Source organism: Neopelma chrysocephalum, unplaced genomic scaffold (genome assembly GCF_003984885.1).
Source record: "Neopelma chrysocephalum unplaced genomic scaffold, ASM398488v2 Primary Assembly neopelma1_97222, whole genome shotgun sequence".
Lineage (NCBI taxonomy): Eukaryota > Metazoa > Chordata > Aves > Passeriformes > Pipridae > Neopelma > Neopelma chrysocephalum.
In genome coordinates, this window is record NW_020925863.1 from 1,499,737 (window position 1) to 1,513,915 (window position 14,179).

General features: G+C 38.1%; 1 protein-coding gene across 1 annotated transcript; it reads left to right on the plus strand.

Moving 5' to 3' along the window:
• The first annotated feature begins 3,544 nt into the window (after nt 1-3,544).
• HENMT1 (HEN methyltransferase 1) lies at nt 3,545-11,585 on the plus strand. The gene is made up of 6 exons (XM_027671884.1): nt 3,545-3,676; nt 5,176-5,288; nt 6,806-6,940; nt 7,359-7,541; nt 9,075-9,252; nt 10,682-11,585. Exons 1-6 carry the CDS (start codon nt 3,560-3,562, stop codon nt 11,075-11,077), a joined length of 1,122 nt encoding a protein of 373 aa, XP_027527685.1. The 5' UTR covers nt 3,545-3,559; the 3' UTR covers nt 11,078-11,585.
• The last annotated feature ends 2,594 nt before the right edge of the window (nt 11,586-14,179 follow it).

The window sequence follows — 14,179 nt, forward strand, 5'->3', positions numbered from 1 at the left end:
AAGTGACGGCGGCGCCTTCCGGGGCCGCGTCACCGGCCCGCGGGGAAGGGGCGGGGGCGCTCCGGGGCCTCGGCGCGTCCCGCGGCTCCTCCCGCCGTTCTTCCCGCCGTTCTTCCCGCCTGCGGATCCTCCCGCCCGCGGATCCTCTCGCCCGCGCCGCGCCTCGTCTCGGCCGCCGCCTCATGGCCGGGATACCCCCGCCGGGGGAAGGGAGGGGACCCGTGGCCCGCCGGGGACGGCTGCTGGCACCGGCACACGGGGTTTAATAGATCGAGCCAGCGACTTAGCAAGGTTGGAAACTGGTCACTTGTCGTTGGTAATGAGGCCAGGGCGCAGCAGGAGCAGGGGAGGGAGCGCCGGCCGCTTCTGCCCCCACGGAAGCGGAGAAGCAAAGAAATCATAGAAAGGGTTTGGGTTTGGGTTGGACAGGACTTGGAGGATCATCTCGTTCCAGCCTCCCTGCCCTGGGCAGGGACACCTTCCTCTAGACCAAGTTGCTCAGAGCCCCATCCAATCTGGCTTTGAACACCTCCGGGGATGGGTCATCCACAGCTTCCCTACTGGGGAAGGGAAGAAATAGTGTCGGGGATGTTGGGTGTGCAGGAGCCCCGGTGTGCGATGGTGGCCAGTGCTGCTGACAAGGCCACTTCTCCAGCTGAGAATCGTGTCAGACACAAAGAAAACAGTAGCGTCACCCTGCTGCTCAGTTCCAGGACAACACATCTTTCTGAAATCAGTAATACTACATACAGCCTCGGAACAAGAAAAATTAGATTAATGCAGTTTGAAAGCATCTGGATTTAAGAAAATAACTGTCTACATGTAAATACTGACAGGAAACAGAAAAGAAAGTCCTCCAGTTTTGCCTGCAAAAGCAGAAAAAACCCCCCCCAACACAACTAGTTATGTACTTTGGTGTCAAGCTTTAAACCTGAAGTACAGAAGGGAGGAGACAATGCACAATTTAGAAGAATTGCTAAAATATTCTATACAAATGACTATGCACAAACATAACTGAAAGTCCACTGAAATGACTGCAAACTGGGCATAATGTGGTAAAATACGTTCAGTTGTACACACACAGAAGGGTTCTCCATTGCTCAGCACATCAGGAAACAGGTACAGGGAGAAGCTGGTATGAAAGGATCCATGGAAATAGCATCTCTACGTATGTGCTATTTAAAACTAATTTAGGCTTTTAATTTAGAAACCAGGAGATAAATACTACTGGAAGTAACATTAAAATACCTTCAGTCTTCATTGCACATTGAAACCCTGAGAAACAGTAGTTTATCTTCATTACCCTGGCCCTTCAATGTACCTTAGAGCTTGTAGTATAGCAGAAAAATGTTCTTATCAGGGCCCTGGCAGTAAACAGTTTCTCTAAGCTGCCTGTTCTGCTATCTAGGCTCTTCACTCCCTTTTTCTAGGAATAACGACCCGTCTTCTTTTGGCCTTCTCTTCCCATCTCAGCTGATTTCCAAACATGTTCACAAAATCTTCATTACTTACTTACAGGGCTCTACCATGTTGATGCAGTAAATATCCATATAACAATCCCATATGAAATCAAAGAACTAATCACAAAACTTAATTTTAAGAAAGTGTATTAACAGAAGTGATCTTGTTCTGGAGGCAGTTAGCTAGAGTGGTAACTTTCTTTGAATCTGAGTGGTTTTATCGTTGCTGTTTAGGGTATCCTTGACTCTGAGCACTTCCTTAATTTAAATTGTATAATCACTTCAAGACAGCCTGTGTTTCTTTTATAATTTATATTACCCAATTTGTGTTTTCATACATTTAGCTTTTCCTGTTGAAATATTTAGTCAATATGTTCCAAGCCTCAGTACTTTTTACTCTGTATAAGATAACATTTTTGTACTTCTTATACGTTCCCTCTTTGGTGGTGATGCTGAAACCTCTGATATAGTTGCATCCTATGAATCCATTTGCTCCAAATTAGATTTTCTTCCCTCAGGCATCCCACCTGGTCTTTATACTGAATACAGCCAAAATGAAAAAAACAAAAAACAAACCCCCAAAAACCCCAAAAAGAAGTGATTTGCAAACTTGCAAACTGCAAGATGCTATACACAATTATAAAAGAGTTAGAGGATGGTGATTTGTGGGCAAGAGTCTAGCCTCACTTCTCATTCACACAAATTCTGAATTTTTTCAAATGGGCCGAGTCTGTAGAAGCTGAGGAGAAAAATACTAGTACTTAAGTCACTAAACATCCTCTGAATTTGGGTTGTGAGGAGTGGTTGTTAGCTCTTGAATTATAGATTAAACAGCATTGCTGTACGTATATTCCTGTGAGCGGACTAGTGTCTCCTGGCAGCAGTGCTGCATTAGATTTCATTTGCTATCACATTTAATTATATGCACTGCAACTTGAAAGGAAAAGTACTGGAATTGCACACAGTTGTCTTTTTCATCCCAGTTACTGAAGGAAATAAGTGTCAGCAGTTTAAAATTTCCTGATTCGTGACTTTATATTCTGAGATGCTTTTATTCCAGTGTAGTCATATCATTTGTTGCTCTCTGTAAGGTACAAAATTAACAGGCCTCTCTAAAAATAACCTGCTTAATTTGTGGGCATGCTGAACTAAATGCAATTTGAATATTCAGTTTGAAACAGTTTCTGTGCATGGCCAAATTGGGATATACAGGTCTGTAAATCTTAATGGAGAGAAATCCCACAAGAAAACTGACCAGATGTTAAATATACAGTAAATTTTTTCTATAACTAAAGGTCGTTAATATTACAAATATATATTGTGTACAAATAATATTGCCCGTTAGCAATCCAAACTGATAGAAATAGCAACTCCCAGGCTGCCATACTTGCATATACTTTTTGGTGATTCACTGGTTTTAGTGATCTCTGCCTCACTCACCCAGGCAAGGCTCGTTCCCTGCATGTAAGAGCGTTTGCGGGGCGTAGCAAACACGTCTGCAAACACCGCAGCACCTCAAGGGAGTGGCACGAGGAGTGGTGGGATTTTGGGGGGTTTAAGCGTAAAAGTCAGGGACACCCCCCGCCGCCACCAACCACGTTTTAATTACACAGAGGGAGGCTGGCTCGGGTGGAGATCGGTACAGCAGGTACCCTTGGACGCTCGTGGATTGGGATTTATCGTCTTGCATCGAAGAGCATTAGGGAACACCCCCTGCACTAAGGGGTGGAAATAAAGAATTCCCGGCTGGCGCTGTCGGAGTTCCCCGGAGCATGGGCGGCCGACTGTGCCAGGCGGGAGGTCAGCGCTGGGAGAGAAGGCGGGGGGGAAAGGGCAGGAGGTGGCTGTCGGGGCCCGGCAGGGAGGGATGGGAGCTGGGGGCGGCCCGGAGCGGAGCCGGAGGAGGACTTGGGGGGCCAGGAGCCAGGGGTAGGGATGTGTGTGTATGTGGGGAGTGTGGGTGAGAACTGGGATCAGGCCTACCCTTGCTTAATTGTAACTCGAACACCGCTGAAAACAGCAAACTCTGTAGTTTGATATGTTACCAAGTGCTTCAGAAAATAAGGACTAACTTTTTATTTTAGCATTGCCAAAATATTATGGAGAAGAACTTTCAAGAAGAAGAGTTTGCGCAAGTTATTAAATTTACACCTCCTCTGTACAAACAACGCTACCAGTTCGTCAAAGATTTAGTGGAGAAATACAAACCTAAGAAGGTTGGTATGTTTTGTTGTCTCTCTAGGTTATACATTTGAAAAGAAGTTGACACTTGGTATCTCAGGAAGACAAAATGCATAGATAACCTTTTGACCCAATTACCAAACAACAATTTTGGAGAAGCTGCTGTTAAAACTGAATTGGTGATAATGTGTTGTTTTTCAGGGATGCATATAATTAATGTTACTTGATGGGAAGAGGAGACTATTTAAATGAGAGAAATGCCTTAGCCTGTTTTGGAGAGTAGTGGGCATTCTGGTTTTAATTTAAAGCTGAGTAATTCGGTTCAAGCTACTTTCATCATAGTTGGGTTTTGCTTTCTGGAGTTGTTTGTTCCATATGCAGTATCAGGTTTGCCTCATCATTCATATGACTGTTCTCAGTTGAGAAGTGACACTGAGAGTGTGGGATTATGTGAGGCTCACTCATCTCCACTTGCTTAAGGTCTTGTGACCCTTTCCTGTGTTGTCCCTCTCAATATACCAGAACTCGTTTCAATACTATTTGGAAAAGTTAAATTAATTAAATTATGTACTGTAGTGTTTGCTCTTTTCTAACATGTCCTCTCCCTTTCCTCCCCCAGAAGCAGTTCCCAAATCTGCAGTGTTTAACTCTGAAACTGCTGCTGATCTCTTAGGGGGCATGCAAGAAAATGATGAGAAATGCACCTGCAGTGCACTTAAATAATCATAATTCTGGTAGCTAATAAAAATCTAATCCAGTCTATGAGGTCATGGCACTGCAATCTGCTTTTAAATAGAACGTATTCACCAGTGTTGCATCTGTATTTAAAGATTTGAATTTTCTGATTTAGGATGCGGAAAGGGTGAGAGGGTAAACTTTCTGTTTACTCATGGGGTAGAGATAAGCTGGATAGAAACAATTCAGGATTTTCACAGGGAGAACAGCAATGAGCTTCAACCTCGACTGAGTCTGAGAAAGAATAGGGTGGGTTGGTTTGTGTACCCAGCTATCTCTTAAGCTTACAGAAAAGAATATCTATTATGTGATTTTGTGGTCTGAATATCACCAGAGTTCCCCACTTAAACATTAGACTGAGCCTGTAAACTTGTTTTATGCAGATTCTTTGCTCCTAACTTGGCTACTGGTGAGCCTGTTTTCAGAGCAGTCCAGTGAAAAGCAGTGGTGAAAATTTCTACAGCTTTGATATTTACAATCATACCTTACTGTTATTCATGTGGAAGACATCTTCCAGTGTCAGTGTGATGTTCTACATGTACTTTTTTATAAGTGTAATAACAAAAGGTTAATTCTTTTAAAAAATCTTGCAGGATGTTCATATACATTTTTTTAAAAAGAATTTTCAAATCCTTGTCTATCCTGCTTGCTTACAGCTGTAAAATTTAGTTTTGGTTGTGAAATGCTTTATCATTAAAAAGTTATTTTGGTGTAAATATGGACTTTTAGTTTTATTAAAGTCTCTGAAATTACTTGGAAATATATAGCATTTACACATTGTTTAATATATAATTTACAGGTGGCAGATTTAGGATGTGCTGATTGCAGGCTTCTCTGGATGCTGAAATTCTGCAGTTGCATTGAAGTGTTAGCTGGGCTAGATATCTCTGCAAGTGTAATGGAAGAGAAAATGTAAGCTCTTTGATTGTGGTTTAAGGTTTGTATTTGTCTTGATGTAGTGGTGTGGTGGGTTGACCGTGGCTTGAGGCCAGGTACTCACCAAAAGCTGCTCTATCACTCCTCTCCTCAACTGGACAGGGGAGAGAAAATACAATGAAAGGCTCATGAGTTAAAGGGCAGGGGCAGATCACTCACCAGTTACCATCATGGGCAAACCAGACTTGACTTAGAAATTAGTTGAATTTATTATCAAATTCAGAGTAGGATAATGAGAAGTATAGAAAACCTTAAAAACATCTTTCCCCCCACCTCTCGCTCCTTACTGACTTTAACTTTATTCCCTCCCCACCAGCAGCACAAAGAGGCAGGGAATGGGGATTACAGTCAGTTCCTCACATGTTATTTCTGCTGCTGCTTCATCTTCAGGGAGAGGAGTCCTTCCCCTGCTCCAGCATGGGCTTTCCCTCAGAAAAGCCACCCCTGGAGCTTTTCTGATTAGCAAAACCTTGCCACAGAAACCAAATACAAGTGGCATGTTGCATTATTGCTTGTAGAGGTTTTAGAGTTGGGGTAACTGCAGAAGTACCAGCTGGCAATTGAAGAGCTCTCTGTCGTCCTTGGTTACATTGAGTCTGTCCCTGGGACCCCTGGGCTGTAGGTGCCCGTAATGTCACCTAGTGTAGCCAGAGGTCTGGGTCATGGAAAGGCCCTGAAGGTGTGCAAATCTGAGACATACACTGTTTGTAAAGGCACTAATGCAATGTATTTGTCTTCAGTTTATGCTTATTATTGTCTTCAGAAAGATCCGTTCGGATCTTTTTTGAAATGTGCACGTAACTCTTTTAGTCACTGTGGTGGGGACTTGGTTCTTGGTTTTTTTTTTGAAATGGAAAGCTTAGCTCAATGTGTGGTGTCTGGTTTAGAAGCCTCTAAAATGAGAGGTTTATGTGATCTTTGAAGTATTGGTCAGACTGGTGAACATAAATTTCTTTCTTGGAAGCTCACTAATACAATTTCAGTGAATAGGTAGGATCTAGATGCTGATGTTATCATTTGCTCTTTCTCAAGAATGAAGAGAATAACCTTTTATATTTAACATTTATTGTGTATTTTCTCTAATGGTATTTCAGAATGAAATTTGCACATACACTTTGGTTTCTCAGTGTATTTCATTTGGAAAAAATAGGTAATATGCGTGCCTAAAACTTCCCCCAAAAACCTGCAAAGTGTGTCTAAATCAGACTTACTGTGTGTCTAGAGTTGAACTATTATCAGAACTTACCAGTGCCTTTCCAAGTGACTTGAAAATGTAGTGGAAATTTTTGTAAACATCAAGGACAGCTGCTGGATTAACTTTTGCTCTTAGTCATGAAAAGTGTTTGTATTGGATATTCTTTTTTATATCCATGTAATTAGTTAACCTTTTTGAGATTCATGAGGTATCTATGTAGGGTGTTTACTAATTCATTTACATGTAAAATTTTTCTTAAGGTCCTTTCTGTAACATCTTATTTTTAATACCTTTGTAGGCATACATTGTCTCCTCTTCCTTTTGATTATTTGCAACCATCTGAAAGATCCCTAACTGTTACCTTGCATCATGGTTCAGTGGCCCATAAAGATCCTTGCATGCTTGGTTTTGACTTGGTGACATGTATTGAACTGTGAGTATTAGGCCAATGCTCTACATTTTTCTAAGTTCATTAGAGTTCAGCTTGGAATTTTGTCCATACTCCAAACAGACTTGATCAAACCTTTCAAGCAGAAGCGTAGAAGTAGAAAAGTAGCAAATAGAAGAGCGGCATCCTCTAACTTGTTCTTAAAGTAGCCATACTAAGCTATTAAGTGGTGATTGCATATGGTGGGAGGAGGATACTGATGAAAAATTGCAAAATGCAGGAGGAGATTTGGTCGGACAAAACCCCTGTGTGGCCACTTGGCCACAGTGCCATTGCTGATATTGCAGAGCTAGGTGTAAAATTACAAATTACAGATACGGGTTTGGGGGTTTTTTTGGCTGGTTGTTAAGATTAAAGTATCACAGGGTTTTTTTAAACACAGACATCAACTTACTCTTTTCAGAATAGAACACCTGGAAGAATCGGAGCTGAAGAAATTTCCTGAAGTGGTGTTTGGTTTCATGGCTCCAAGCATGGTTGTGATCAGTACTCCAAATTCTGAATTTAACCCTTTGCTTCCAGGAGTGGTGTTATATAGGCATCCAGATCACAAATTTGAGTGGAACCAAGCGCAATTTCAAAGCTGGTAAGCTCACTGGACATGTATGCTGACGGCTCTGGGTGCCAGGAGCGTGAGAAACAAATGGCATTTTCAGCATGGTTCACATATGTAGTTTGCTGTCAGTGAAGTATCACCTCCTGACTTGGTGAAATGTTTCTTTGCTGGTAAGAGTAGTTAAGCATGTTCTGTGGTTTTGTGTTTTATGATGGTGGTTAAGTTGGCTAGCTTTTACTGTAGCTGCTCTGCAGAAAACATTTAAAACTTTTACCTACCTTTTTGTATATCTTTATTACAATTAACGCATTTGAAGTGTAAGGTATTAATTAACCTTTTTGTGTATAGAAATGCTTTATAAAACCCTAAGAAATGTGCTCACTATGTACATGCAAAGTGCTCGGTTAGTCCAGACCTTTCTGTAAGAGTATGCAAGCAGAGTTATGAAATAACCATAGCAGCAGGGCATGTTGGATAAAATTGAGGATAGTTTGGTGGATCGTGGCACAATGAAATGCAAAACATATGTACGTGACAGAGGGTTACATGGAATCTGTCTTACTCTTAGTATCAGTAGGTGTAATAAAAATAAAAGCAAGAGGAATATGTGTTCTGTGATAACATTCAACTGTCAAGCAGTTGTGGAAGAAACTGTATCCTGGAAGCTTTGCCCCTTAAATTATGTTGTTTCTGCCATAGACTTTAAAGTATCCAGTGACTTTTGAGTATGTAGTTTTGCAAAGCTTGAAGGATATATTTTCCCTACATAAGGATACTAAAACCTGCATTATTAGTAGGGACCATTTTTATGACTTTAAGTAAATTTAGATTCTGCTTTTAGATATATGTGAATTAAAAATATTGATATCATTAAACGAGTGATTTTTTTTTAAGCTGTAAACACCAAGTCTTTGTGTTGTGAAGTATAAGTATTGCAATATTTTCTAAAATACATGGGATGTTAATTTAGTTTACTACTTTCTCATGGAGAATGATGCAGGTAGATAGTGCCGTTTTAGTTCCCTGCCCCATCCTTTTGTTCACACTGGCTGATGTACTACAAGGTGGTTTTCATTTAGATGTCACGTACCCTGTTGTAACCTTTATTAGGTAGACTTTACTCTTTATACATATACAACAAACCACCCTTTTATTTTCCCTATTAACTGGTCTCCTGGTATTTTGAGTTGTGTATATTTTTTATGAGTTCTTCTCAAATAATTTTGTTCTTGAAAATCGGTAGGTTGTAGCTCACTTCTAATATATTTAAGTTGGTGACTAAGCAACTGTGAGCATTAACTTTCTGTGCACACAGTTTAGAAATAATGGTAATGTTTGGATGCCTAAATTACTGATACTAAGTGATTCAGACTGTGGTAGGCATATGATTACAGCTCTGATGCAGCAAGTTTTGACAGCACTTATCTTCAGGCATGTGAGTATTGTTAGGGAAATTGGGCTCAAGCATTCACAGGCTCAAGGTCTTGCTTCTCCTGGAGAATGCATCTTTATCACATGAAAAGATGAATATTTCATATGATGGGAATAATTTGTCTTCCTTAGGGCTCTGGAGGCTGCTAAATGCTATGATTACTCCGTGGAATTTACTGGTGTAGGGCACCCACCAAAAGGAATGGAGAATGTTGGGTTTTGTACCCAAATAGGTGTGTTTGTTAGAAAATATCCTCAAACTGGTGGATCTGTTCAGTATGAGAAACCCACTGAAGCAGTTTACAAAACTGTAAGTATTATTTTCTTCCTTTGGAGGTATGAATAAATAGTAAAATTGTCTATGACTGCCCGGTAAAGTGTTGTTACCATGGACTACTGTTGCTATCCAGTCTTAGCTCTGATTGTCACACACCATCAGATCAAGAGAGTCTCATTCTATGATTTGTGTTTCTAATTGTATAAAGGCCTTTAACTTTTAGAATATTTGCTAAACAACAATGTGGATAATCATTCTTAACATACTCTTATCCTTAGAATGAAAAATTTCAATTCTGCCAGGTATACTATTTTTATAGTTTTTCCTCTAGTCATTAATTTCATTTATTATGTGGTTGTTGGCAATTACACATATCTTTCAGATTCATAAAAAATAAAAAGCAAAAAAGGCATTTCTAGCTAAATGCCTTGTGGTATAAATCAAATTTGTTCAGAGATAACATGAAGTAATAATGCAAAAATAAATATACTGTTTGTTTTTTTTCAATTTTATGAGGCCTTGTTTCAGTGAACATACATATTCAGTTCTTTGTGTAAAAATATATATGTATCTTCAAATGACTTGTCACCTGAACTGAAACAAAAATATATCTTCTGTAGTTTCCAAGCCATAAAAACATTTGTAATTTCTGTATTTCAAATTTCTATACATGTGAAATGTCACCTGTCATCTACTGCCATTAATAAAATCTTGGAAGTGCTCTATAATGCTCAACAAACTTGGAAATATGTACAGGTGATGGACTTGTACTAGAAATTGCTTTCGTTATCTCCTGTTACAGGGTCACTAAGGAGGGAGTTTTGACATTGATATTTCTTTGAGTTTAAACAAGAGTGTTAATCTCCTGCGTTTCTTATCAAACTAATTTTTATTATGTAACTAATTTACGGGAATAAATCAATATTTCAGGATGCAATTGAAAAGTAGGAAATAATTATAGACAGTGGAACTTCTTTGGTACCCTGCTGGTATAAAGCACTTCCTGAAGCTGGTGGGAATTAGTTTGTCTGCGTAGTTTCCTTAATTGCCTCAGAGTATAGCTCAGTGTAGAACACACAAGTTCACATATTTTGATGTCACAATTTATTTTTAGCTTCCCCTGCAGCTGTGAAAGCATATTTAATGTTTTATTCTGAAAACAGAATAAATGACATGCTCCAGTCCTGTTTTCCAGATGACTGTTCAGAAGTAGTTTAGAACTCTCACCAGCACCTCATCATGAGTAATGTGAAAAGTAAGAGAATTATTAAAAAGAACTAAGAAATTACAGGACTTCACCTTGCACCTTGCCTAGTTTTTGGTATCTGAAAATGTTTAATAAGCAAAACAGGATTGAATAAAAAATTATGTTCACATTTTAGAGGGTTTTTTTGACAGCAAATGTTAAACTCTGACCCTGTGATAGTGATAAACATTTTATGTGTTCTTGTATGTTGTAAAGGTCTTCAAAGCAGTGTATCCAAGTCTGAAAGATGAGAAGTACTTGCAGAATGCAGTTGTCAGTGAAGTTATTTTCACAGCCCAAAACATTAAGCACCATTTAATGTCAAAACATGAGGAGTATGATGATGATCCTGAAAGAAAATCTGAATTCCAGCCTTCAGTGGACTGTTTTTCAGACTATCTTGGAAAACTGGTTGTTGATAAAACCATGGAACCATTTGTCAATGGAAATGAGGTCTGTATACCTCTTGCAGCAATCTTTTCTTTTCCCAAAGTGAATCAACTGTGTGGTACCTTTGAGAAGTTATGCAAACTCATTGCTGGCAAGGTCACACTGAGCAGTGATGGTTCTGCTGTGGTTTTCAATACTGAACATGAAACTGAGGAGGATTAGATCACAGATTTCTTATACAAAGTTCAGTTGAAGTAATTAAAGTAGTTTTTTAGTAGCTGTCAAATGGTGTGTGCTGTATGCTAACCAGAACACACAATCTTTTCTAAACCTCCCCTCAGTGGTCAGCACCTCTCCTATGGAGTGAAGACAAAAACAGCAGTAACTCACAAGGGTTTCATGTAGACTGTCAGAGGGTAAAAGGAAATAATTAATTCCCATGAAGAAAATGAGGTATTTCTGTTTGCTTTCTATTACTTTATTGTAGCTATCATTACTAGATTATTTTTAGTAATCTCTTGTTAGCTCCCAGAGTAGTTGATGATAACACAAATTATGTTGTTGTGCTGAATAATGTGACTCAAACATTGGATTAAGGCAAGTTTTTTCTTACTAGAATGAAATTTATAGATGCTTTCTTCAAGATGAGCACATCCTCAGCCTTGATGAAAACCAAATGTTGTTCCAGATGAATACAAATATGAAAGTGGTATTGTTGACTGTTCTGTTTTTTAAAGAAAAAAAAAATTTACGAAGTGCTATATTTGTGAATGCTAATCTGGCCCTGATGTACCTGAAAATTTTCTGTGTTTTCATGTGCAGCTGTAATTCAAAACTGTAAAATCCAAATAGAGTAAATGAAAAAAAATTCAAGAACAATTCATACCCCAGTAATGGTTTTGCCTTGGTATATTAGTTGTGTGTATGCAGCAGTGATATATAAGTGGGGCTTGTCTTCAGTCATGAGATGTTTTCCTTCTAGATTAGAAAAAGATCTTGTGTCTAAATGACACATTTTCCTTATAACATACATGTTGCTAAAACAGTGAAAACACAGTAGTAGAAAAAGCAAAACATTTAAAAATAGAAATCATTAACTGGAAGACTTTTTGCTGAAGAGATTTGTCATTTATTCTATAAGGAACCTGTTGACTCACAAAAGAGGAAAGACAACCACAAAAGAAATTCTATGATATTCTGGTGAAGTTTTGGAAAAAACTGTCTTCCTTTTTGACTGAAGTTAGTTATATGTGGTACAGTTAATTCTCTTAATTCTTACTCTTCAAATAATTGGTTACTGAACTGGTCTGAGTGCCAAATAGTTTGTACTATAATTAGCTGCAATTTTCACCAATCTAGATCTTTTCTTAATTTAAGAACAGATACCCAGTGCGGTACCAGAAAGCTTGGTTATTTTGAATGCATAAATGAGAAGAGAAATACATACCACAGTTAGTTTTTTTAAAAAATAAGAAACTAATTTATAAAGTTATAGAAACCATATGAAAAGTTTTTAGTAGGTCATTATACTCAACTGAGGAGGATTAATTTTGTCATTTGCAATGTGGGCAGGGACTACACCCAGTGCCCTCACTTTCCCCAAATACTGCTAGTTGTGGAGTTTGCTTAATAAATTAACCTCCTAGTATGCCTGCCACATTAAAGCTGATTTTTCCTTTTTGTAAGACTGACATACTACTTTTACTCTCCAGGAGGCAGATAAATAACTGTACTAGTAATGGTGCCATTAAATACTTTGTGGACTGGAGAGGGAGTTGAATAAGCTGCAGGGGTAAAGTTTGAAAAGAGTAGTGAAACTGAAATGGACGCAAACTTCCATTTAAGTTTGTAATTTTTCGCATTTAAAAAAAAGACATAATTGTTTAGGAACAGATTCCAAGCTGAAGACATGAGTTTATTGAATGTCTGAGAGATTTGCATTTAAATACAGTTAAAAAAAACCCATAACCCACCAACACATCCTGAACAGTTTACTATATAGAAGTCTCCAGTATTTGTATAACACAGTTTACAAAAAGGAAAATACAACATGTAAATATGAAGGTTATATTCCACTTAAAATACACACAACTAGAGAATCACTTCATGAAGAGTTGTAACTCAAGTCAGAAGAATAAATTACTAGGATACAATTTTATTAAAAGCTGGATTTCTATGTCAACTTCCCTAAAAGATCTGCTCAGGCAAGAAAATAATTTTTTCTAGTAAACAAACTATCTAATCTATGACAGTTAGCTGTGTCTTTTAACATAAAACACAAATCTGGGCTATGGAAATTCACTTGAGAATTACATAAGTAGCTGTACAATGTTTTTTTAAAGTCTGTTTTCCTCAAACTATATGTAGTTTTCCTAGTAAACTTAAGTGAGTTACCATCTAGCTATTAAAGGTTTTGATAGATTTGTCAACAAGCATAGCAAGAGTACTGAAAGCAAATAATGTATTCAAATATACAAAGCAAATAATGTATTCAAATTTCTTGCATTGTTTGCTTGCAGTAGGATTTTTTTGGTACGAGTTAGTTATGTGACAGGAAAGGAAACTATAACGTTCTGACAGATAGTTTTATACTAGCAGTTGAGTAGTTTCTGTTTAAAATTCCTGTGGAGAACAGAAATGGATAATACCACACTTCTATTAACAGCAGCTAGAATAGAATCTTTGCATTAATTCTTTTAAAGAGATTATAATTAACAATAGGAAATAAAAGTATTTAAGTACCGAAACTGAGAAACAGCTCATATTCTTCATATTCAATAACAGTACTCAAGCTTTAAAATCTGAGATTTCCTTAAAAATACAAATAAAAATTAGTTTAATAATTCTGGTATGGATTTCTAGAAAACAGTCTGCTTTTTCTGATTTAACCTATTAAATATGGCCTACTTCTATTTCAATAAAAAGGTGTCAAACCACTCTGAGCAGAATTTGGAGCATTCTGAGCTTTCAAAAGCGGCCACACTATTTTTAATTATTCCAAGCCTTACTGATAAACAGTACCACTAAATGTAATAAAATTAAAGCCATTTGCAGTTTACAATGTGTCACCTAACATATCCCTTTGAAAATGGATTCTTTCCTATTTGCAATGAAAATTTAAAGAGATCTTCCTTGCCTATTGGGCAAGTCACTACTTGTGCAAATTTAAATACAGTACATTGACTTTAATGCAACAGTGAACAGATAGTGAAGAAAGAAGTGTTCAACAAAGATGTTGCACACTAAAACTTTTTCAGAGTGCAGAGTATGTCTACAATAAAGTGCTTCTCTTAACAAGTTATAATAATAATAGTATAGATGTTT